Here is a 24,158-nt window from a genome sequence, read left to right as displayed (position 1 = left end):
CAGGGATGGGGACGTTGTTCATGATTAGTTGAGGGCACTCACGGGGAGATTGTTTTAAAGTGAAGGTAACTTGCACAGATTTATCTGTATTTATTTTGATTTTCCATTTTTTGGCCCATTCGTCGATTTTATTAGCGTGGTCCTGAAGTGCAGCTGAAGCTAGGTTAGGATTTGAACTGGAGGAAAGAATAGCTGTGTCATCAGCGTATGTGGCAAGAAGCGTGTTACTAGATTGAGGGATATCTGCTGTGAATACATTGTATAGATCCGGGGATAAATCACTACCCTGAGGGACTCCAGCATATATTGAGTGAGCAGATGAGATATCGTTACCCTGTCGTACGACAAACGAACGATTTTGTAGATAAGATTTTATAATAAGATAGTAGGGAGCTGGCATGAAGAGTTTTAATTTGTATAGTAAGCCTTCGTGCCAAACTCTATCGAATGCTTGAGCAATATCTAAAAACAATCCAGAACAGTATGCTTTGTTTTCGAGAGCAGTTGAGATTTCGTCAGTAAGACGATGAGCTTGATGAATTGTTGAGTGCCTACTTCGAAATCCAAATTGATTATTTGGTATGATTTGGTTATTTTGAAGGATGGGACGTAGTCTTTTCAAGAGGGCCTTTTCGAAAAGTTTACCAAGAACTGGAAGTAAACTTATGGGACGATATGATGAGGATAAGTGTTTAGGTTTATTTGGTTTAGGTACAAGTATAATGACAGCAAATTTCCAGATTTTTGGGAAGTGAGACAATCTTAGCATAGAATTATATATGTGGGTGAGCAAAGTTAAAGTTTTAAGAGATAGATTTTTCAAAATTTTGTTAGTAATGAGATCATTTCCAGGTGCCTTACCGGGAGGTAATTTTTTAATTATATACTGTATTTCACCAGGAGAGATGGGTTTTGCTGGTAGCGACATAGGTAGCGGAACTGATAAAAATTGTCGAATTTCAACAATTGAATCGTTTTCAGGAACAGTGCACGAATGAGGCTGAAATGTTTCGGCCAATTGAGAAGCAAAAATATTTGCTTTATCTTTATCAGTAATAGCTAGTTGACCGTTTTCGTGCCGTAGAGGTGGTATTTTTTCTCTGTGTTTGGTGAGCCTTTTAGTTGCTTTCCAAAGAGAGCCGTTATTTGGTTGTAAAGATTTCATGTATAATTGGAACTGTTGAGATTTGTGCATATATAGTTTATATTTCAAAAGATTTGTTAAAAAATTTAAATTTTTTTTATGACTAGGCAACCTTGATCTTTGCCATTTAGCACGAGCATGACGTTTGTTAATTATTAGTTGTTGTATGTCAGCAGGTAGGCTTTTGGGAGAATTTAAGGTGTGTGGGTTAATAGGTGATGTAGCTTTAATGGCTGATTGTTGGATTGTTCGAACGATACCTTCGGCAGCATTGTCTATGTCAGAATGAGTCTTAAGTGCTACTTTTAGATTGATATTTTGATCCAGATTAAATTTGAATTTGTCCCAGTCGATTGGTCCATTAGTTAAGGAAGGTCTTGAGGTTAATAATACGTCACCAGTTATTGATAAAAGTATTGGAGAATGATCGCTTGATAGATCACAGATATTTTCAATAGAGGTATTTATGTGATTTGGGATTTTGGAAATAAAGAAATCAAGTGTTTCGGGCAACCTATTAGCATGTGTTGGCCAATATGTAGGGTTCGGTGGGGAAATGAATGATAGATGATTTTTGATTAAGGATCTATGGAGGGCAGAACCTCTTTGGTTAGAAGCTCTGCTTCCCCAAAGAGTGTGCTTTGAGTTGAAGTCACCACCGGCTATGAAAGAATGACCTAACAGTTGAAAAAATCTATTAAAGTCATCGAAGTCAATTTTGTAACGGGGTGGACAGTAGATAGAGGCGATTTTAATTGGTACATTTTTTATTTGTATAGAAATAATTGTTGCCTGTACATGAGGTTCTTGAAAGCCTAGTAGTTCATGGTGTTTTATATCAGAAGAAATAAGTATAGCGGAGCCTGCATGAGCAGAACCATCAGGATGGTCAGTTTTGTATAATGAGTAGCCAGGTATGTTAAAGTTTGAGTTTTGGGTGAAATGAGTTTCGGTAATGAGGGCTATGTGAATTTTTTTTTCATAGAGTAAATTTTGCACTTCGTTTTTATGTTGGGACACACCATTAGCGTTCCATAGTAGTATTGTTATTTTAGAAGCGGTTTTTTGTATGTTAATCATTTTTAAGGAGAACTTTGTTTATTACTGTAGTAAGTAGTGTGATTAGTGGGTTAATAATAGATTTAAGCTCGCTTATAAATGAGCTTAGTTGATTTGTTAAATTTAAAGAATCGTTATTGTTATGTTGGGGCTGGTTATTAGTATTTAGATTTTGAGCGGCTTTGGAATAGGTTTTTCGTGTATTGTTTGGTTTATTTTGGCTTTCGTATTTAGAAGTGTTACCGGTGGGTTCTTGTACATTAGTTTCTAAAATTGTATTATTTTCATTAGTCTTCGATTTTGTTGTAAAAGAGGATTTTCGCTTGGATTGTATGTCTTGATAAAAGGGACATCCTCGGTAACTGGCTGGGTGCTGTCCTTCACAGAGAACACATTTGGGTGGTTGATCGATTGATTTTTGACAATTTACAGTCAAATGAGGTTCACTGCATTTAACACAGCGTGGTTGGTGATTACAATATGTTTTCGTATGTCCGAAATTTTGGCAACGTTGGCATTGGATTAGATGCTGACGAGGACGGGGTTCTTCTACTCTAATTTTTGTGAAACAGATAGAAGATAGCTTGAAAATTTCGGAGTTGTGTTGGTCAGGTTTCAAATCGACAAAGAAAAGAGGAAGTGGCTTCTTTGTTTGCCATTGGTGAACATTTACTACTTGAACTGCTGTGTAACCATGTAGTTCAAGTTCATCTTTTATAAAATCTATATCAGTAGTGTGATGCAAATTTCGGATAACCACACGGAAAGGTTTTTCTTGTTGAAGTTGATATGTGTGGAAATCGACGTTTTTTTCTTTTAATAAGTGTATTACATTTCTATACCCATCAGTAGTGAATGTTTGAAGCCTTAATTCATTTAAATTACTTTTGCATGTAAAATCATTAGATCCAATTACGGTTTTTATCGCGTTACAAAAACCATTATAATTTAAACTTGATTTAATAAATATAGGAGGAGGTGTATGGGTTTTAGTATCGGATAAATTAATATTTGGTTGATCAGTATCCATGTTATTCGTATCGTCATCAGGAGGTTTTAATACGGTGTACTTATTTAGTGGTTTAAGATGAATTGCGGCTGATTGCTTTTGTTTTGGAGATAAGCTAGTTGAGAATTTTTGTTTTTTATATACAACAGGTGATTTGGGTTCGACTGTTATCCAGTCGGTGTCATCATTATTTCCATCATTAGCGTTATCGCATTGGAGGTAGTTTGTATTAGCTGTTTTTAGAATGGTGTTACGATTAACTATTTTAATTGGTGTTATCGGTGTGCGCTTATCTGTTTTATTTACCACGACGGCCGGTGATGTCGGCGGCGACTTATTGTTATGTAACATGATATGATGTCGCTTGTATTACTTGCGGTGAATATCGGTAATTAAAATAAGTGAATATTACCTGGGGGGGGTCGTTAGACCCCCGAAGTTTGAACGTTCTTCAAAAAGTTTGAATCCGTGATTTTCTCTGTTTTGAATGATAAAAAAAAATTTTGAAAAGTCGATGAATTTGCACAAGAGTATAATTAAATAACGAGGAGCGTAATTGATACATGCGTACACGATGACTGTTACATATACTTACGTTGATTTATCATCAATCACGACTCTGTCTTTATAAATTGGATATATGTAATCAAAGACATTAACGTAGCAAACATATTAGTAGATTTTTATTTTAGGCGAAATATCATTGAATAAGTCAAGCTGATAACGGACCATTATATCATTACGTGAGTAGTATCAGGATACATTTTATTAACATTAGTCGTAAAATAGAAACGGATATTGATGTGCTAAAAAAAATGTCTACGAAACGTAAACGTTGTTACTCAAAACGCATCTGTTAGTATCAATATCGTGCGAACGGACAAAAACGAACTATAAGTTATTAAGTGTTAACACACCATACATATAAAGTTGGTTTTATAACATAAACAGTATAAACCTAACTATTATGATCGATGTACATTACAATCGATTTGTAATGGACACTAATAAATTATTCTATTGCATTATTTGTCTGAATACTTGGTAATAATACATTTTTTTGATTTACTACGACACGCGTATTTTCCTTGGGTACATACTCCATAGGACGTATTTTGATTGAAACGTTTCTCAAAACACTTAAACCAGTAAGATTTTCATTCGATTATGGTTCTGAAATAAGCGTATTTTGTCGAATGTAACAAAGAAGATAGATAAATCCATATTTCAACTACAACATATAGTAATTTTCAATCAATCAAACTACTCAAGAGTGATAAAACGAGTCGGGTTTGTTATAGTTTTAACAACAATAGTACATACATCTATACTTAATGCATTATTAGATTATCAAGCGTTAAGTATATTTATAATATAACATTATTTTATATATTTAAAATAAATTATATCTCATACAGATTTTTGAAAATAAGTAAGTAGTGCTACAAAACAAGGTTAATTTAAAAATACTTTTGTAAAGGCTCTAGAGACTAAACTACACCTTTTAATTGTTTCATAAATTATTAAATAGTGCGAAGGAAAAAAAAGTCAGATTAGTTGGTTTTGATTAAATTGAATATTATATTGTGATAAAGCAAAAGCTAGTGGATTTTTGAAAATAGATTTGGTATTTGAATTTAAAGTCTTTATAGAGATTATTGTTTGTTATATACTAAGAAACATAGACAGTTTAGTAAAAAAAAAAAATATATATAATTAAGCACATTAAGTATTGATACTATAATATTATAACGAATAAATTTGTTAAGCAATATGTACATTCAATGTTTATTTTGTTTAGTGTTTAAGTTTATTTGAACTTTTAATCAAAACTGCTGCTAAAAACAAGTTAGAATATGTCCTCATATTTTACAATACAAGATACATAGATCGTTCATGATGAACTTGTTTAAAATTGTCAATAATTATTGTTAGTAATTATAGTTATACGAGTAATTACTACCTGATATGATTATAATGTTACGTCGTAATAGATTTTTACTTACCACTTAGTCTGAGTTCAGCAAACGAATGTGCCATTTCATTGTTTAGCTTGTTGGTAACTACGCACTGATACATGCCTTGATCATCTTTTTGCACGGAATCAACGTTCAGCGTATAAGTGGGTGGTGTTGATGAACTAGACTGACGAGGCACACCATCTTTTAACCAGGTCACAATTTGCTATGTAATATAAAACGAAAAAATAGATATATTTTAATAACTGTTTACTCGTATAATCAGTATTATTTTAGTATTATGTTTTTTAATATATCAATGCGCGTGCCATTTTATTTAAAGTAAGATTATAATGCATTCGTAATTACATTTATATTTTTTAAATATTTAATTCACGAGGTATTTATAAATAAATCTAAAAATATCAAATATCAAATATTAAATATATACATTTAAATATTGTATTTATAAAATTATAGAAGCGTTATAACTATTTTTAGTCATTAATGTTACCGACAATATTATCAATTATTACCAATAGGCAAGTTTGAAAAACTAAATAATAAAGTTTATTATAAAAATTTCCTTTGAATATGTTCTAACCAACCCAACCAATTTTCTCATATTCTGTTTACAATTAGTGACAATCTTATATTTTGAGTTGATTTCTTATTCTACTCCTCCCTAGTAACTTCTCGCATTATTCCAAAACATTATCATCTCTGCTACATCAACCCCTATGTTTCTTATATTTTTCATCATCCAACATTTCGATTTATACTACATAACTGTCCTAACTGTCCTCAGAACTATTTTGTAAAATTTAACTTTTATTTTCTACAGCATCATCTTGTTACATACTTAAATATTGATGTTTCTTTCTGTCACATCCATTCTTATAAATTCTTTTTCTTATAATATTTACTATGTACAACCAAAAATAATTTATTTTTTGTAATTCCACAATGATTTATACTTAAAATTTTATAATATTTTAAACTTAGAACCCTGAAACACGTTATAATATCGCACGTGTTGTATATATTGGATAAAACAGCTTTTTAGGTTATTAAAAATTAATTATTATAGCATTTGCACAAGAAAAAATAGTTACACATACATATTACACACATTAGAATAATAATCAGATACATATATTAAAGTAAAAGCTAATATTTAAATGTATTATATCTGTTTTGGCCATTCCATCATTACATTTTATATGTGGAATTGAAATTAAATAGCATGAATAGTATACTTTGATAAACTTATATTCTAAATAATATGATATTATGGTAATTTTTTCAAAAAATAATTATTGTTATATAACTTTGGTAAAAATATGTATACAATTATAAATTTTAAAAAAGGTATTAAGTTTGCTAGTAAAATATTTCACAAATAAAATTAATTTTCTCATTACTCAAATACTTAAAAATAAAAAAGTAATTGTTTAAACAATATTTAGATCAAAATCTTTTTAAGTGTATATTTTACTTAATTTTAGTATTTTAAATTTAATGTAGTTTTGTTAATATATGATTTATAATACAAAGCTTAAGGTTAAAGTTCACTTTTTCCCTAAGTGACTAATAATTTTACTAACATTAAAAAAATTGTACTTAAAAATTAATTTCAATGATTTAATTTTCAACTATAGATGAATAAATACATTAAACATATTAAATTTAGATACTAAATAGTTTTATTTGATGTATTGTAACTATTTGAGTATATTTATTGGATGATTACCGGTAGTGTTTATCCCCATTCAATATAAATAACTAAATAAACTTAATGCTTATTAAAGTACGTAAATAATATAATAACAGTAGGTTTAATAATAAAACGAACAATATTATGTCTGAACACGACACGTAAAGCAGCCATCTCACGGTAAACAAAAATTATAAAATTTATCTGTTGGATAATAATGATGATGATAGCTATAATAAATAATAATACAATTCGGTTCAATAAAATAATATTATATTGGCTGTATGACATAAGCGCCTAAGGTACAAAAATTACATATCATTTACGCCAAAATGTGTAAGACATAAGCGCCAATCTAATATTATATACCTGTTATACCCAACGTATGACATAAGTGCCAAAAGTATTGTTTGATATTTCGATTTTATAAAAAACTTTCAATAATTTACATACAAATAAACATAATTATAATTAATAGTTGATTATTTAATCCAATTTTTTTAAAATATTCCATACAATTTATTTCACCATCTTGGTAATTTCTTCTATTGTACAATTATTTCTCTTGATACAACTCAATGACATATTACCGCTTGCAATTTATTGTAAAAATCTATATTTTTGATCTTCAAATAAAGTACATGCAGTACCTTTATTGGTAATAGTTTTTGTGAAATTCATTTTAACGAATGCTTATGAAATAGGTAACAATAATTAGTTGTATAACATACACAGTGTATGTCACACACTATCTGTAACAATCTATCGTAATCGTATTAATAAATTTATCGATTAAGACTAAACGGTTGGAGTTTTTTAAACGATATACTTAGATTTAAATTTAAATAGTTATTAAGCTATCTAGGATTTTGGCGCATTTGTGCGATACAATTTTGATGCTTTTGTAAGACACGATTTTTTTTTTGTTCTTATTTCATTTTGGAGCATATGTCTTCCACTGATTATATCTTATTTATAACTTTATTACATTTAATATTGTAATTATAATTAAAAATCATTTATTGGGTCTGATAAATGTTACTATGACGTAGTATGCACGTGCTTTATTTTTAATTGAAAGTTCAACTGAATTCTGAACCAAAGTTTCGTTTGAAATTGTTTCTATAAACTCTGTAATATTTCTTATTTGATTTAGTCGAAAATAAATTGCACATAATTATTAAAACCTTTATCATAGATAAAAATATTTCATAGGCCATGACTTGCTTAGTCTATATTATGTCCCTTTATTAAATATTATTGAATATCCAAAGAGAATATTTGAAGCTCCTTAACTCATGCAAAAATATGGTAAACAAGCATAGTATGTATAATTATATTATATATACACGTCACACATCAGCGGCGTTCGGTAAAATTATTTATTTTTTTCATGTGCAAAGTAAATTAATTTGATGTTTCGGTAGATTTTACTGTACTTTGTTATATTTTTATAAAGGTAACATGCGATCGTATATATAAGCTTATCACCAAAAGTAATAGAAAATTGATGTGGGATATGTAAAGACATGTACAAAATCGGCTTTAAATAAATGGGAATAAGTGTGTAAGCCTATTATTTCACCTTTTTCCGTAACGTCAATACAGATTACTGACTATTAGATTGTCATCGTCTTTATATACTTTTGGTTTTATACAATCGAATAAACAATAATAAAAATTTGTTTTTGTATTAAAAATATGTCATATTTATAGAAAATTGTTTCATAATATTACCTCATATTACCGCTTCTAAGACTTTTTAGATATCTTATAACACCGTTTCCAATATATTAATTAAATATAAATAAAAATCAATATAATTATATATTACTGAAAAAAATGTATTTTCTGAGTCATATTATAAAATAAATATATATATATATATATTGCCGTATCCAATACGATACATTTCGAATTATGGTTTAAAGTGAATAAAAAGATCAGCGAAAATGGACATTTTCTATTTATTTTTATAAATACAGAAATTAGCTTAGACTAAAATATCCAACTTTTTTTAGTAGTACCAATAGTTACTTACTAAACAACACTATGCACACTATTGTTTGTTCAAATATAATTAAAATATTTTTAATATTTTAAAGGTATATATTGCTATTAATAAATAAATTTAAACTTTTATAGCAATTCATTAACTTAATCTAATCAATCTCATGATTTACTTCCCTCAAATGATAATTTATATTTTACTATTATAATATATACAATTCTAGACGGCTAGACACACACTATTTCACATTCATCTTTTTATTATTAAGGAGTTCCACAATATAATATATATTTTGATTACTTAACAAAGTTTATAATAATAATAATAATATAATTATATGGTCTGCTATATTCGTGTGCCGAAGCAGTCTTGTTACATCCCTCGCTCAGTGTGTTCCTATCGGGTCATTGGTGAAATAAAATACATTATATTTCAATTTTATTTCAATTAATATACATTAATTTGTACTATGTATAATTAAGTGTCTTGTATAATATTATTATCCTCTCATATCCCGCCATTTGGAATATTAATCTGTCACTGTTATATCATAATAGGAATAAACAACGTTTTAATTTTTATCTACATCGTTACAATACATTTATTTAAATTCTGATTTTGACATTTATATGTACATATACTTAAATACTATGTGATAAAACACAGAGATTTCCATACCATTTAAATAGCGCTGTACTAAAATGTAACGAAATTGTTTTTTTTTTTTTTTAAATGCAAAAACTAAATAATTTACAGTAATCTGTTAAGTGTATAATTGTCTTAATTAAATTACATCTAAATTTGAATTCAAATGATTTACTTAGCTAATATACTAATGGAAAACATATAATTTAACACTGAGAAAAGTGTATTATTCTTTTAGTATTAAAAACGTTAAGGAGATTAACAAAAAAATAATAAATAGTTACTTTTCAAAAAAATATATAAAACAATATTTTATTTTAATAATGTGATAAAATATTTATTTATTTTTAAAATTGAATTAATCTGATAACTTATCAGTATGATACATAAAAATATGTTACACACGATTAGCGATCGTTTATTGAGTCCCATGAGCAATTTAAAAACCTTATAGTAGTAGTATTACATCTGCTAATAAAATGTTTACAACATCCCTGTTTTTTAGCCTTAACATAGTAAATTATGTCAATAACAGTTTGAATTTAAATGCAAAGACATATTTCTAAATTCTGATAAAAGCTGTTATTTGTTTATTTATTTTTGTTTCGATTAATACTCTCAGCGCTGTCTATTGGAAGTGAATTATTTTAGATATTAATTAACGCAAGATTTACACGATACGAATACATCATTAACATCTACACATATTATGAAATAATACATTTGATTAAATGATTAAGTGATAATATACAATTTTTTTGTGTTAATTATTATTGGAAACTAATATGATAGTGGCATAGATAGAATGCGAGTTTTGATATTCTATTGATTGTTTAAAATTTCCACAATTAATACATAATAGACAATATTAAACTTTTTTTGGTACTCCTTATCAAAGTTATGATAAGTTAATCACTAAGAACTTATAATTATTACTAACTGTTTCGATTAATCTTGTGATATTGGTAGATTTAACAAAATACTTTAATAAATTATAAATTTAAAAATAAAACAATCTTAAAGTTTACATTTAAATATACGATAACGATCATAATATATTTACAATATGTAGCGTACCTATTTAACAAACAAATATTATAAACAAATAGATATTATATTGAATTCTGTATAAACATATCTCAATCCAAAACATATTAATAATTATTTATTAAGTGTTTTATGTTTATACCTATTTAGTATGTATGTATTATGATATAATTTTTTTTCTGTCTATTTAATATTTAATATTTTAGTGTCTATTTGATGATATTGTATTTTAAATGTGATAATATTATGGAACTTTACTCTTGTAAAACATAAAACAAGTAAAATAAATAAAGATATCAGTCTTTAAATACCAATGATTCTTTTAATGTTATGAATTTATGTTTATACTAAGGATTATTATGCCATTGATTTATTTATTAAATACAAAAAAATGTATCTCTAGCTAGTGAGCCATAAAATTATTTGGTATACAGATTAATAAAAATTAATAATGTTAGATATTTTTTAATGTTAGGGTTTTTACTAAAATTGATTATAATCAAAATAATTGTGTCATAAACAAAGCAAAATTAAATACCAACTAAGTAAAATAGTTTTAATTTATTATTTTAGCAATGCTTAACAAAAATTGAATAAATCTTTTTATTCAATTTATAATTGAATAATTATTATAGGTTTGTCATATAATACTCCGTGGTATCTTTATATTTGATAATTAATCCATATTCAAAATTTAAAATCGACAATCAAAAATAAAAAATAAAATATTTTTTTTTTTTTTTATGAAAACTAAGTAATGAGTAGTGGGCATCAATATATTTTCTTATATAAATCAAATTCAGAATGGAATATTATTTTAAATAAAGGGGCTTAACTGAATAAAAATGTTTAAAAAATCTACAAATTTATGTAACATATTTGGATATTTTTCTTACTTAAAAAATATTTGAATAATTGAAATAAATGAAGGATTATTGAATTGATTATTGAAGCTTCAATTTATTATAAAAATAGTTTTGAGGAACGAATAATATTGGGCTAAAATACCTATAATCAACTCGAAAAATTTCTAACAATAATAAACATACGAAAATAATGAAGGTATTTTATTTAATACCACTGCATTTCCTTACAATAAAACTATTTAAAAAATATTAATTTGTTAATTCTATTAGATTGTATAGTATTCTCCTGTATTATTTTATATACATATGTATAACACATTTCATCAATATCATAAAATCATTTTAATTTGTAGGTATCGATTTATTATAAATAAAGCTATTAAGAATAAAACATTAGCAAGTATAGCTAAAAAATAATGAATATATAAGTCTTATAATTTTAAAATAAAATATCTATACACTATTAAAATAAATCATTTTTAGTTGATTATTTTATGTTATTTATTTAGATTTTCATACTTACAATTAGTATGGTACAATCATGTTTGATTTGAAATTAATTTATTGATAATATTAATATATATATAAAAAAAAAAAAAAAAAAATTATAAATGATTTGTATAGTTGGAAAACACAAATTGATTTCTGATTAATTTTAAATAATATAAATTATTTATTAAAAATGTGCTATTGTGACATGAGTAGCTTCGGAGTCCGTATTCACTTGATACAGGAATAATTTATGAAAACAGCGAATGATTTTAATACAAGTTTAAATTTTTTAATGTAGATAATATTTTAGCCTCCCTAGAAAATGTAATGTATACATAAAATATTATATTTGATTAGGTTTTCAATAATAATTAACACTGCAGATTATAAATCAAACCTGGGATTTTTTAAATTTGTGTCTCGGAAAATCTTATCCTTTGCAAAAATGGTAACGGTAAAAAGATATTATTGAAATGAGACGCATATAAATAAACTGAAAAATTAAGAAAATAATTGATAAATAATATCACTAATATCACAACCATAATTTCGGATTTTAGGAAAACTAAATAATTCATTTTTTATATTTTACAGAATTCAAAATTTAGTACAGAATAAAATATAAAAAAAAATCCATCAAAACTTATAAAATAAAGAATTTAAAGTACGTCCAAACGTATCAAACATGTGTTCTATTTAAAATCTGTATTAATAGAAACACAATAAGTAAATGTGATAATATGCACAGCAAGACAATATAATATAATGATAGAATGGCATGATAAAGGGACCATCAAATAATAGAATTCAAAATATAAAATCTTACAATAAATAGCTTATGCACATCTACAATTTAACTAAATATTGAGATTGCACACATGATTATTCACAGAGGTGTTGGTGAATTTTTTTTTACTCCCATAAAAATATATTGTGATTCTTTTAGAGAAAAACTAGTAGAGTTTTATATTTACATTATAATATGAGCTTATAAATATTGGACTTAATACAATATTGTGTCAACTTAAAATCTCTAATAAACCAGGGATATAAAACAAACATCTTTTTGTGACAATATTTACTCAATCGAACGTCTTATATTCCAGGTTACATTATCCAAAATAATTTTACAAAGAAAAACTTATAAGCAACCATGTTATACCCAGGTACCTAGAATTTTATATGCTGTATTTAATAATAAATTTTATAGATACACCCAAAATAGCAAGTACCTACATAAATATTAAAATATACTTAATTACATTTATTATCCTTTAAAAAAATGTTAAAACATTATTATTGTTATTAAATGCCATTCGAATAACCATGTTATACAAACTTAATAGCAATTTTAATCAAACATATTTTTGGTTTTTATATCGTTTATCAAGTAAGTTGAAATTGACTATAAGTCTTGTTAAAAAAAAAAAAAAAAATATTTAAATATAGTATATTGTAGCATTTGTTAAAATAAATTAAATATGACTTAATAACAATAATTATTATTTTTTTCATATATTCTACTTCATCCTAGATATAGGTGTAATATTATTTAAGAGATCAGTTTGTTTCTTATAGTTATAAATTTGTTAAATACAACTAAGTCATTTTAATAACAAAAACTTGGCCGTTTGAAAAATACTAAAAAATATACATAACATCTTTTTCTTAAAAAAACTATACAAATCCACTAATGTCTGCATAAATATGGTAATTGTGTTTTTTATCATATATTTAGGTATATTTATGACTTGTATTGTTGACAATGATAAAAAAAATAAATAAATAACATCAACGTGAAATGAAACTAATATATATCGTTATTCGTTAATGATTATAAATCAATATAAGTATTTATTATATTTTTTTTTTTTTTTTTTTTTAATGTATAGCCTATTGCAATGCGATTATTCATTTAACTTTTAATAATTTTTTTTTTGATTTCATTAAAGTTTATAATCATTTTTATTTATTTAATTAATTTTTTTTTTTTTTTTAGTATATCCTTAATTTTAATAATTCACGGTTCTGAAATTATATTCAAAACTTGTGATTTAAAAAAAATCTATTATTTTCTGTAAAATAAATTATAAATAAATTGGTTGAATTTTACATTTCAAAATACCTACTACATGTTTATTTATATTTGGTCTTCTATTATTCGTTCAACTATTAAATTTTAATTAACTTTGTAGTTGGTCTGGTATTATGAAATTATTTTTTTGTGTTACCACGCTTAAGTATTTGCAGTTTTACGTTTAATGATCTATAAAGTATACTGTTCAAATTTGATTTGAAGGACGTTAGAATATTATTTATTTTAATGTGAGCTGAAACGCATTCACTCTATATCTTTGACGTTGCACTTTAACATAATCTCCAAATTGAATTAAATTATTGTATATTTGGACTTTATAAATGAATAAATTAAATTAAATAACAAGATAAATTATATTAACACAGTCTTATTAATTTTCATTATTTTAAGTTTTTTACTATATCAAAAATATAATCATCAATATTTATAAATACGTCATCGATCATTAATTTTACACATACACCACTGCATTTTACATCATAAAACAATTTTTTTTCTTGCTCCTTCAAATATATATATTTTTTTTTTTATTTAAAAAATTAAAGTGTGAAATGTATTAAGTAAATTGGTATTCATACCTAGCATTAAAAAAAAAAAATATATATATGAATTTTTTACTTTCATAGTTATTTTATTTACAGTAATTATGTATTTGAAGTTATTTAGATTAAGTTATATTAACTAATGAGTATATTCTAAAGTAAAGACTTTCAAGTATCAGTTATTGATGTTAGTGTTTCACAAATCAAAAATTAAATTTTAATTATTTTAAATTCACACATATATTATAAGTATTAAAACTTTTATTGATATTTGAATAAAAAATCAAGATTAGAATACATTTTGAAATTTTTCAAACATTAAATTCATCAGTTTTGTAAAAGATTTTTTTTGGCTTTCAGTCGTCTAATCAATTAAATGTTTTACGAAAAAAAAAAATTGTAAAATATTTACAAATTAGAGAAGATTTAATTTGTTCAGAATAATCATAAATATTAAAATGTTATTTAGTTAAATAATTTAGTTTGAACTTCAAACATTTTATATTTTTTTGAACAGTAAGATTAAAATTAAGATTTTTTTAACTCTGTAAATATTAAAAACAATGGCTTTCAATAATTGAATTACTTCGTTGAAACGTTTAAATCTTAATATCAAGTATATTAGATTCATTAATAGTTAAAGAGCATACATTTATTTTATAGACATATTATAGAGATTAATAACAGAAGATTTACTCGATTATCTGGTTACAATTTCGTTAATCTATGTTACGATTACATTTTATAACATTTTAATTTTGGAGATATGTGACATAGTGCATAATAATAATAGAGTATACGTATAACACACATGATATTATTCCGTCTACTGGCACGATTCAGTAAAATAATATTCTATAAGTTATGAGGATAAGTAACATTTAAACGCATTACTATTGAACATTCTAATAGTTTGCCAAACCTTTTGCATTAAACTGATTATTTTTTTTTGATTTTCAGATTTGTACATCACGTGTAGAAGCATAGATAATTATAATGTCACCTACTTAAATAATACAATCCCGCAATCAAAACATCAACAAGATAATGGTTAATATTTCGCTTTAATATCAAAATTCACAATATTTGTATACCTTCATTAAAAAATGGCATATTAGTAATATACACAATATAGTGGATTTAAAAATAATTGATATTGAGAAACATGCTTACAGAGTTAAATTATAAAATATCGCTTAATATAATAATCATAAATGTAAATAGGTACCTTTAAATGTAACCATATTTTTTTTATTTTTTTTTTTACTCAAAAGTATGATTTAAAGCAAATGCTTTAAACGTTCAGAATATTTTATTTGTTAGGCTTATTGCAACGGACAGTTTCGGAACATAATAATGCAAAACAACACATGTTTATACGTTATGGTTACTGACCGATGTAGCAAAGTTACATGAATACGGGAAGTTACACTGAAATATAATTTTTGATTACAAAAAACAATATATATATTTTATTAATAGAAAAAATTGGTTTTTTTTCATAACTTTGTACAACATTGAATAATACAATTTTCCATAATTGTATTTATTTTTATTGATAATGATAATTATACGATAATTGTATGTGTCTAAACTGTAATTACACATCCTTTTCTTTTATTTGATAATAATTAACTTGTTTTAATTTATTTTTAAAAACGTGAATATTGAATATACCTTTAGGCTATAATGATATACTACGAACGTTGCGTTTCCGGGGTAGCACTTGGGATGCACTTGCGTGAAATATACGAGTTTTTAGCTTCGGTTTTACAATACGAGAAAAAAATCCTATAAAATATATAATATATTAAAAAAAAAAAAAAAAAAAAAAATAATAATAATAATAAAATTGAAATTGATTCTTTTGTCCCTCTGCAAAAAAAAAAAAAAACTGTGCGCAAGTGCGAATAGGGTTATATACAATATTATAGAGTCTATGATTGGGATTGAAAAAAATGTATAGGTATAAGTAGAAGTACTTCTTTGCTATAAATTCGTTTTCTGTACCCGTGCGTAAAACATCGAAAGCGCACTTCGGTTTTTTTTTTTTTTTAAAAAAAGACCGCGAGTGGCCCGATACCCGTATAATACGTAGTATATCCATGTTTAGTGTTTTTTCTCTCTCTTTTTTTTTCTGCTGAAACAAAGACATAAGATTTATTTACCAACATTAATTCCGTTTTTCATAGTTATATATTGTTCTTTATTGTTCAAATGATATTCAGGTCCAAAGTATCACGTGTTCAAGATACTGCAACATGGGTGTCTAGACGAAATATTTTTTAAGTCTTATATATTTCTGATATTTTATTCGCAATTAGTTTTACGGTATACTGTATAAGTTAAAAAAAAAAATAAAAATAAATAAAAACAATTTGTAAATAAAGAAAATAATAATACTTCATATCTATTGATAATATGTCACAGTCGTTTGATGTTATACAATAACGGTTTTCACTTCTAATTTTTAGACCCTAACCCATCACAAGTACCTAATTAATTATATGCCATCTTCGCTCGAAGTTTTGGTAGAAGAAACTGAACACTCTCGCTGTTTTATAATGTATTTATTAGTTATCGATAATTTGATAACCACACCAATTATTAGTGTAAATTTTAAGTTTAAACAATGTAAAACTACAATTTATTTTGGTAAATATTCATCACATAAAAACACGTTACTAGACTTAATTTTTTTTAATAAATATTTAAATAATTCGGGTTTAATTTAAAACGCTTGATTCTCCCTACTCTTAAGATTTTAATAATATTATAGACTACATAAGTACTCTAGAAAAATTAAAGATATTTAATTTAACCCCAATCCTCAAATACCCTTATTACACTTTTATGTATTAACTTATGTTTGTTTTCTTTATGACTTTTTTGAAAAAATATATTTTGTAAAATTAAATAAATATTTTTTATTTTTATTTAGATTTAAATAATCTTAAAATACAATATTCAAGTCATTTTAAAATAATTTTTTATCAAGGGTCTTTATGTAAAGTCTTATAGAAAATGTAAATGTACTAAAAATCTATTGTTGCATTTTATAAAAAAAATGAACTTATTTCCACTATTAAAACGAAAAATTGCTTATCGCTTAAAACTTGCAATTGATTTTTTGTGTTATTTAATAGAAATCTAAGATTCTCTGTCACCAGTCAATTCTTTGAATACAAAATTATTTTTAGTATATTATTTTGTTTTTTAAGTACACTATTATTATATTTACATAAATATTAGTTTGAAATTTGCATGATATAATTTTAATTTTTGTTGATTCAAATTTTATATTCATTTTAAAAACTAACTACGTTATAAAAAATTGTTTTGAATATCTTTAAAGGAAATTACTGTAATAAAAATACTTGGAATACAGAATTATAACTAATTATGTATCTTATAAGCCGTGACGTCATATTTCTATAAAGTAATTTGAAATTCGTTAAAAATTTAATAAGTATGAGAAAAAATAAAACTTACGAGTATGAATTTCTGTAGCTAGAATGCAAATAAATTTAAAATATAAATTTTTTCTTTTAATTTTAGAACTTAAAGGATGCATTTCAAATAAATAATATTATTGGTATAAATTATATCATTGATTTCCTTGAGAAATATCAATACATTTAAGCAAATATTGTTAAATTATGACAAAGTGAGATTATTATTGGTATTTTTTTCAAATGTTTTTAACATTCAATAAATTAATTCACAACAGCTAGTATATAATAATTCATAAATGATAAATTATTTTAAACTATAATAAATGCAAACATTTTACTATAGTGCTGTATCTTCTGTGCATTAAATAATTTATATTTATTAATATTTTATTTTAAATAATATTATACTATTATATTATTCATAGATCTACTACACCTAATATTGCACGCTGAAACATAAATTTTAGATTAATACTATTTTTCCCAACTAGATTAAAATATAGTTAATTATATATATATATATATATAATCAAAATTTTTTAGAAATAAAATGTCTTATCAGACGAATTTGAGAACAATTATCAGTTAAAACAAAATTAGTTCTTAAAGAATCGTCTTGTTTTATTAATTGCATGTCAACTTATGGAGGGGAATTAATTTTTCTTAGAATTAGTTATTGATTCTTTAAGATCTAAAAAATAATATTTTTTTATGAATCATAAATATTTAGATAAATAATTTAAAAAAATTCAGATTCAATTTTGTGACTTCCTAATTTTTTTACATTTTAATTTCAAATTATATTGCGTACCAAATTTAAGTTAAATTGATTGGAGAACAATAATTATAATTAATTGAAAAAATTGATTCTTATTTTTAGTGATATCATTTTTCATTACAGAATTACAGAATATTGACAGAAAAAAAGATAAGTTATCATATAAATTGTAAAATGTATAGTTAATTGAAATGCAACTAATCTTTTGCTCTTATTGATTTTATTCTAAAAGTCTTCATTTTATTGCAATATTATATACTATTTATTATAGGTATCATGTATAAGCATTCGTAAATGTTCAAATATGCTTGCGTATGATAATAATAACCACGTCTTGTCATTTGATTTAAATATTCGTTATAATATCCAAGATAACTTTTTTTCTTCAATTAAAAAAATATATTGACTATTTATGCATGCAGAAAACATATTTGTGACTAAGTAAACCTTAAATTATGTACCTTTGGGCTAGATTCTACGGACGAAAGTGTCCACAGACGTCAAAGAATTGCTTATTATAATACGCTTGAAGTAGTTCGTATCAAACACAACATTACGCGGTCTTTAATATATTAATATTCTTATGACTTGAATATTGTTGTTATTCTATAGAAATAAGAGATCAATATTTATCAATTAAGCTTCTAATGTCGTTAAAATATCAGTTCTACGTATTTTAAAAATTAAAAAAATAAAATAAAATGCATAATTTACATAATTCAATAAAGTTATACTTGTATAATTGTATAATGTATTATATTATGTATTTAATGACAAAAAAAAAAAAAAAAACTAAATATGGACCGTATAAGTAATAAAATATATATATATATATTGTATGATATGTATTGATATGTATTCTAATGGAATTTTCTATAATTGTTAACTCTCTTAAATTTTAGGCAGAATTAATATCATTTTATAGGAATAATATAATAAATTATTTAACAATATAAGTACATTAGATATTTCCTCATTTTTCCTATAGCTCAATTTTAAAACTTTACAATTGTATTATAAAATATTTTGAAATCAATTTTCAATTAAACTATAAACCATAAAGGTTTTATGCTCTAATATTGTATCTAAAACTATTTTCTATGACTCAAACCATATTATATAATTTTGAAATCGATAGCTTCCAAGAAATCTCTATCAGAATCAAGTTACTGCACATTAGAAAATAAATTTATTTATTAAATATATTTCAACGTAAAAAACTTTGTAAAAGAATATTAATATATTTTATGTCTTAATGGACAGTATGTTTTGATGATAGACATCAGCTTATACCCTTGTAACATACTACTGGAAATTGTCATGAAACTATATTTTTCTAAATCGTTGCAAGATATGCGTTTAAAGACAAAAGACATATATTATGTAAATGTATTTATACATAATTTTTTGAAATATGCAAGTAAATAAATTATATGTGCTACAAAAAATTCACACTGTATGATATATTGATAAAATAAACCAATACAAATACGACAGTGAAACGATATGAGACAAAGCGTACATAGACGCGATAATATAATAAGTAAATAAAATTGAATAAAATAAAAAAAAAAAGAACATGATAACTCTAGTAAGAAATTTAAGCTTTTAAAATAAAAAAAAATCTAAAATAAAAAACGATATACTTCTGCACAATATTATAATGGCATCAAAGAATCATTTTTACTTATGTTTCAGGCGAGTAAAAGTTTTTTTGCAAAAACTATTATAATGCAAAATACGATTAAGACTAGAATTTTTGAATTATTAACAAAAATAATTACTTTTGTCATTTTATCAGAAATAATAATTATTTAAATGGCATTTTTTTTTGTATCAAAAGGTAAGTATTTTATTTTTTAACTCCAAGAAAAAAGGTAATACATTTGGAATAAAGAACATAATGCGTAAAATTCTCAAAACAACTTCAATTTTTCAATTAATAGAATTTCAATTATAAAATCAATTTAAGCTTTTAAACATGGAAGAGGTGAAAGTGTTAGTTTTATTTATTTTTTTAATAATTCAATACTACACGAACTTAATCCAAGCTAACGGAAATGAGGACAGAATATTCTACTAAAACACGTTTGCTGATAACAAGTAAGATGCAAGATTATTAAATTATTAAAAAAATATAATTTCTAGTATAAAATGTACTAAATTTAATACACACAACGCATATTTTGATATTAATATGATTTATAATTTCCTGATATTATTACACGAAACGCGTACATATTATATTGTTTTATTTAGGTAAATGTATTCAATAATTAAAGCGTATTGTGGACTGTGGTTATATACCTAGGTATGTTTTAAAATCAGTTAATTCATTGGGGAACCTTAGCAACCACAGCATACAAATAAACTGTTTTATATATCATACATTTTGTTATAATTTAAAAATGCTACAAGTTCCATAAATTTAGGCATCTACTGTAATTTTGTTTCATTTTAATTTTTTTTTTTTTTTTGAATTTGTTAATATTGTAATACTAATCCAGAACTGCTGTAGCCATTTAACATATTAGAAAATTACATAATGTAGATAATAAGATTAAGATATATATACATACATAGATTAGTTTATAATGTGGTTAATTACAATTTTATTTTTTATTTTTTTGTAATAAATTAAGCAAAAAAAAAAAAAAATAGAAAAAAGGGTATGTACAAATAATAATATAGATAAATAAATACAAAGCATAGGTATGTTGTTGAAGAGTGATGGTTTGTTGGTGTTTGTTATAACATAAGGTTAATGAGATGTGTCTCTGGTAAAAAATGTTTAAGCTTGGTGGTATTAGATAGATTAGTGTTTAATATTTTTGATAGGTGATCAAATATTTGAATTTTTTCTTCTATCCGTATCGTATACTTTAAATTCGGTAAGTATATGTTTAACAATAAAGAAATCCCGCGTTGTGTAAAATAAGGGGTATAGTCGTCTTTCTTCATTATGAGTGCGTCAGACACGTGTGTCCAATTTCGTGACGATTGTTAATGGACTCGCATTTTCTAGAAATGTTAACGGAAAAGGTTAAGAGAAGTATTATTATTTTTACTTTGTTGATCTTGGTGCCTCGATAGTAATGTTGTTCTATTCTTTCTCTCATTGGTGGAGTTTACACATTTTGATAACTTTATTTAAATCGTTGTTAGAGAGGAGATATGAAATCAGAGAATTGGGGAATAAATTTTACTTTTTTTGATGGCTATGTCTACACGTTAATTACCTTTAATGTTACATTGACCGGTAATCTATGCGTATGTAATGTTTTTGTTGGATAGTTTTACTCTATAGTGGGAAATCTAAATTTTTTAGGAAATGTTAGTATGATTTTGAAGATTTTGGAGATTGGTGAGGGTGGATAAAGAGTCGCTATATACTATGATGTAGCGTGGTTGATATCTGTAGTAATTTATTCAATGGCTTTGAGAATGGCTAGAGCTTCGGCCGTGTATATTGAGTAATTATTGGAAAGTCTCCGCTGGAGTTGCTTATTTTCATGAATAGAAATTTTCATGAAAGACTATCTGCAAAAGATGCATCGGTGTATATCTATATATATATATATATGTTTGGAGTTGATTAAAGAAAAGTTTTTTTTAAATAAATCATTAAATGTGTTAGCAATCATGTTGATATTTGGGTAATGTATATATAAGTCAAAATTGATGTTAATTGTAAATATCTATCGGGATCGTTAAGGAGTTACAGCAGGTATTGTGTTTTCAAAGTCATATTTTTTGTACATATTATTAAAAATGTTTTGTAATTTAATGTCAGAGTTTTTTTTTTTTTTTTATAGTTATTGGAAGTATGGCCGATAGATTTACAAAACAAACAAAATTAAATATCATCAGAAAACATATTCTAAATTTATTATCAATGAGCTTGGTAGTTAAGAAGTATCTTCGTAATTAGTATACATTTGTCAGCGAAAGCTCGAAATGTGTTCGTATCCTTCCACGTTATGTAGGATTTTAATCGGTTTATTTGCGAGATTGGGTTTATATCTTTATTTTTTAATATTGAAAAGTTGAAAATAAATCTACGTATTTTAGTTATTTGGTCATTAATATTGATTGAGAATGTTGCATTTAAGTTATCCAATACTTCTTTACTTAATAAAAATAAACAGCAAAGGTTGACAGAGATTCTCAATACAAAAATTATATTTATGTGTTTAATTATTTTTCCAATAGTTAGTATATGTTTTCATTTTTGGGGATTCCGTCAATATAATTAAACACTATTGGTTGCTTCATACTCAGAGTACTTTTCACGGCGGTGACAGTTGCGAAATTTATGTTGGTGTTTGTGTTGATGAAAGAAGGTTTAATTAGTTGATAAGATTGATAGATAGTTGAAGGATAATATTGTAAGTATATTGTGTTGAGTGTGTTACGATATTGGTTGACACTGGGTTGTTGATAGGTTAAGCGGGTAAGGTAATAGGCAGTAGAGTTATCTTAGACAAGGTACTTGGTGAAGTATTGTTGATAGATGAGTTAGAAAGTCGATTATTTTGAACACCAATGACCACGACAGTTTTTGATTTAGATTTTATAGGTATTGGTAGGTTCTAAAATAGTGGGATACCGTTTTTTTTTTTTTTTTTTTTGTGAAGATGATGATTTATTTATTGCTTAAGAAATATTAGATTAATTGGATGTTATAATTCTGGGCGAATTGCCCGTCACAGTTTTTTTTTCATATTAGTAATAAATGGGACAGTATGCGCGTTGTGTAATATGATTAAATGAACATTGAATCATATTACCTGCAGGACGTCGGCCAGGGAGAAAGTAAATGTTATCGCAAAGAGCCCACGTATTTTACGGTTGGTTGTCGAATACAAGCTGTTGTACCTTTTTGTTAACTACAAAACTGAAACGTCACGTGATGAAATATGGACTGGAGTACTGAACAGGGTTATTGTGTACACTGTTAATGATGAAAAACTAAATAAATTCATTCTATCTTATCAAACATATTAAAAATGGAGTTGGTGATGTGCATATAATATATTAATATATATATATGTAAAACTTAAATTATGATAAAAACTACGATTGATTTTTTTTTTTTTTTTTTAATAATTTAATATAATATAATCTATGATAAATTGTGTATTCACCATTCTCATTCGCGTGAATATAACCATGTACACTATGTATTTGCCAATTTTTTTTTTCAAACTATTTTTTTATTTATTTTTAAATTACACTTATGAAAATTTAATTTTTAATAATCATATAAATTAATGTTTTTAAGTACTACATATAATATATTTAATTTGTTCAGACTTTCTAATTAAAGTTAAATAT

At 25.0% G+C, this 24,158-nt stretch overlaps 1 protein-coding gene across 3 annotated transcripts in view; it reads right to left on the bottom strand.

The window, feature by feature from the left end:
• The window catches only part of LOC112595589 (Down syndrome cell adhesion molecule-like protein Dscam2), a 290,281-nt gene that overhangs the window by 76,503 nt on the left and 189,620 nt on the right, over positions 1 to 24,158 (bottom strand). For all 3 annotated transcript variants that reach the window (XM_025340850.1, XM_025340851.1, XM_025340852.1), the window contains exon 8: positions 5,219 to 5,396. In XM_025340850.1, coding sequence (XP_025196635.1) covers positions 5,219 to 5,396 — 178 coding nt within the window. The remainder of the gene's footprint in view (positions 1 to 5,218; positions 5,397 to 24,158) is intronic.

The sequence above is a fragment of the Melanaphis sacchari genome, unplaced genomic scaffold (genome assembly GCF_002803265.2).
Source record: "Melanaphis sacchari strain LSU unplaced genomic scaffold, SCAv2.0 Contig28_pilon_pilon, whole genome shotgun sequence".
Taxonomy (NCBI): Eukaryota; Metazoa; Arthropoda; class Insecta; order Hemiptera; family Aphididae; genus Melanaphis; species Melanaphis sacchari.
Note: the sequence above shows the minus strand (reverse complement) of the source record. Positions and strands in the feature narration are given on the sequence as shown.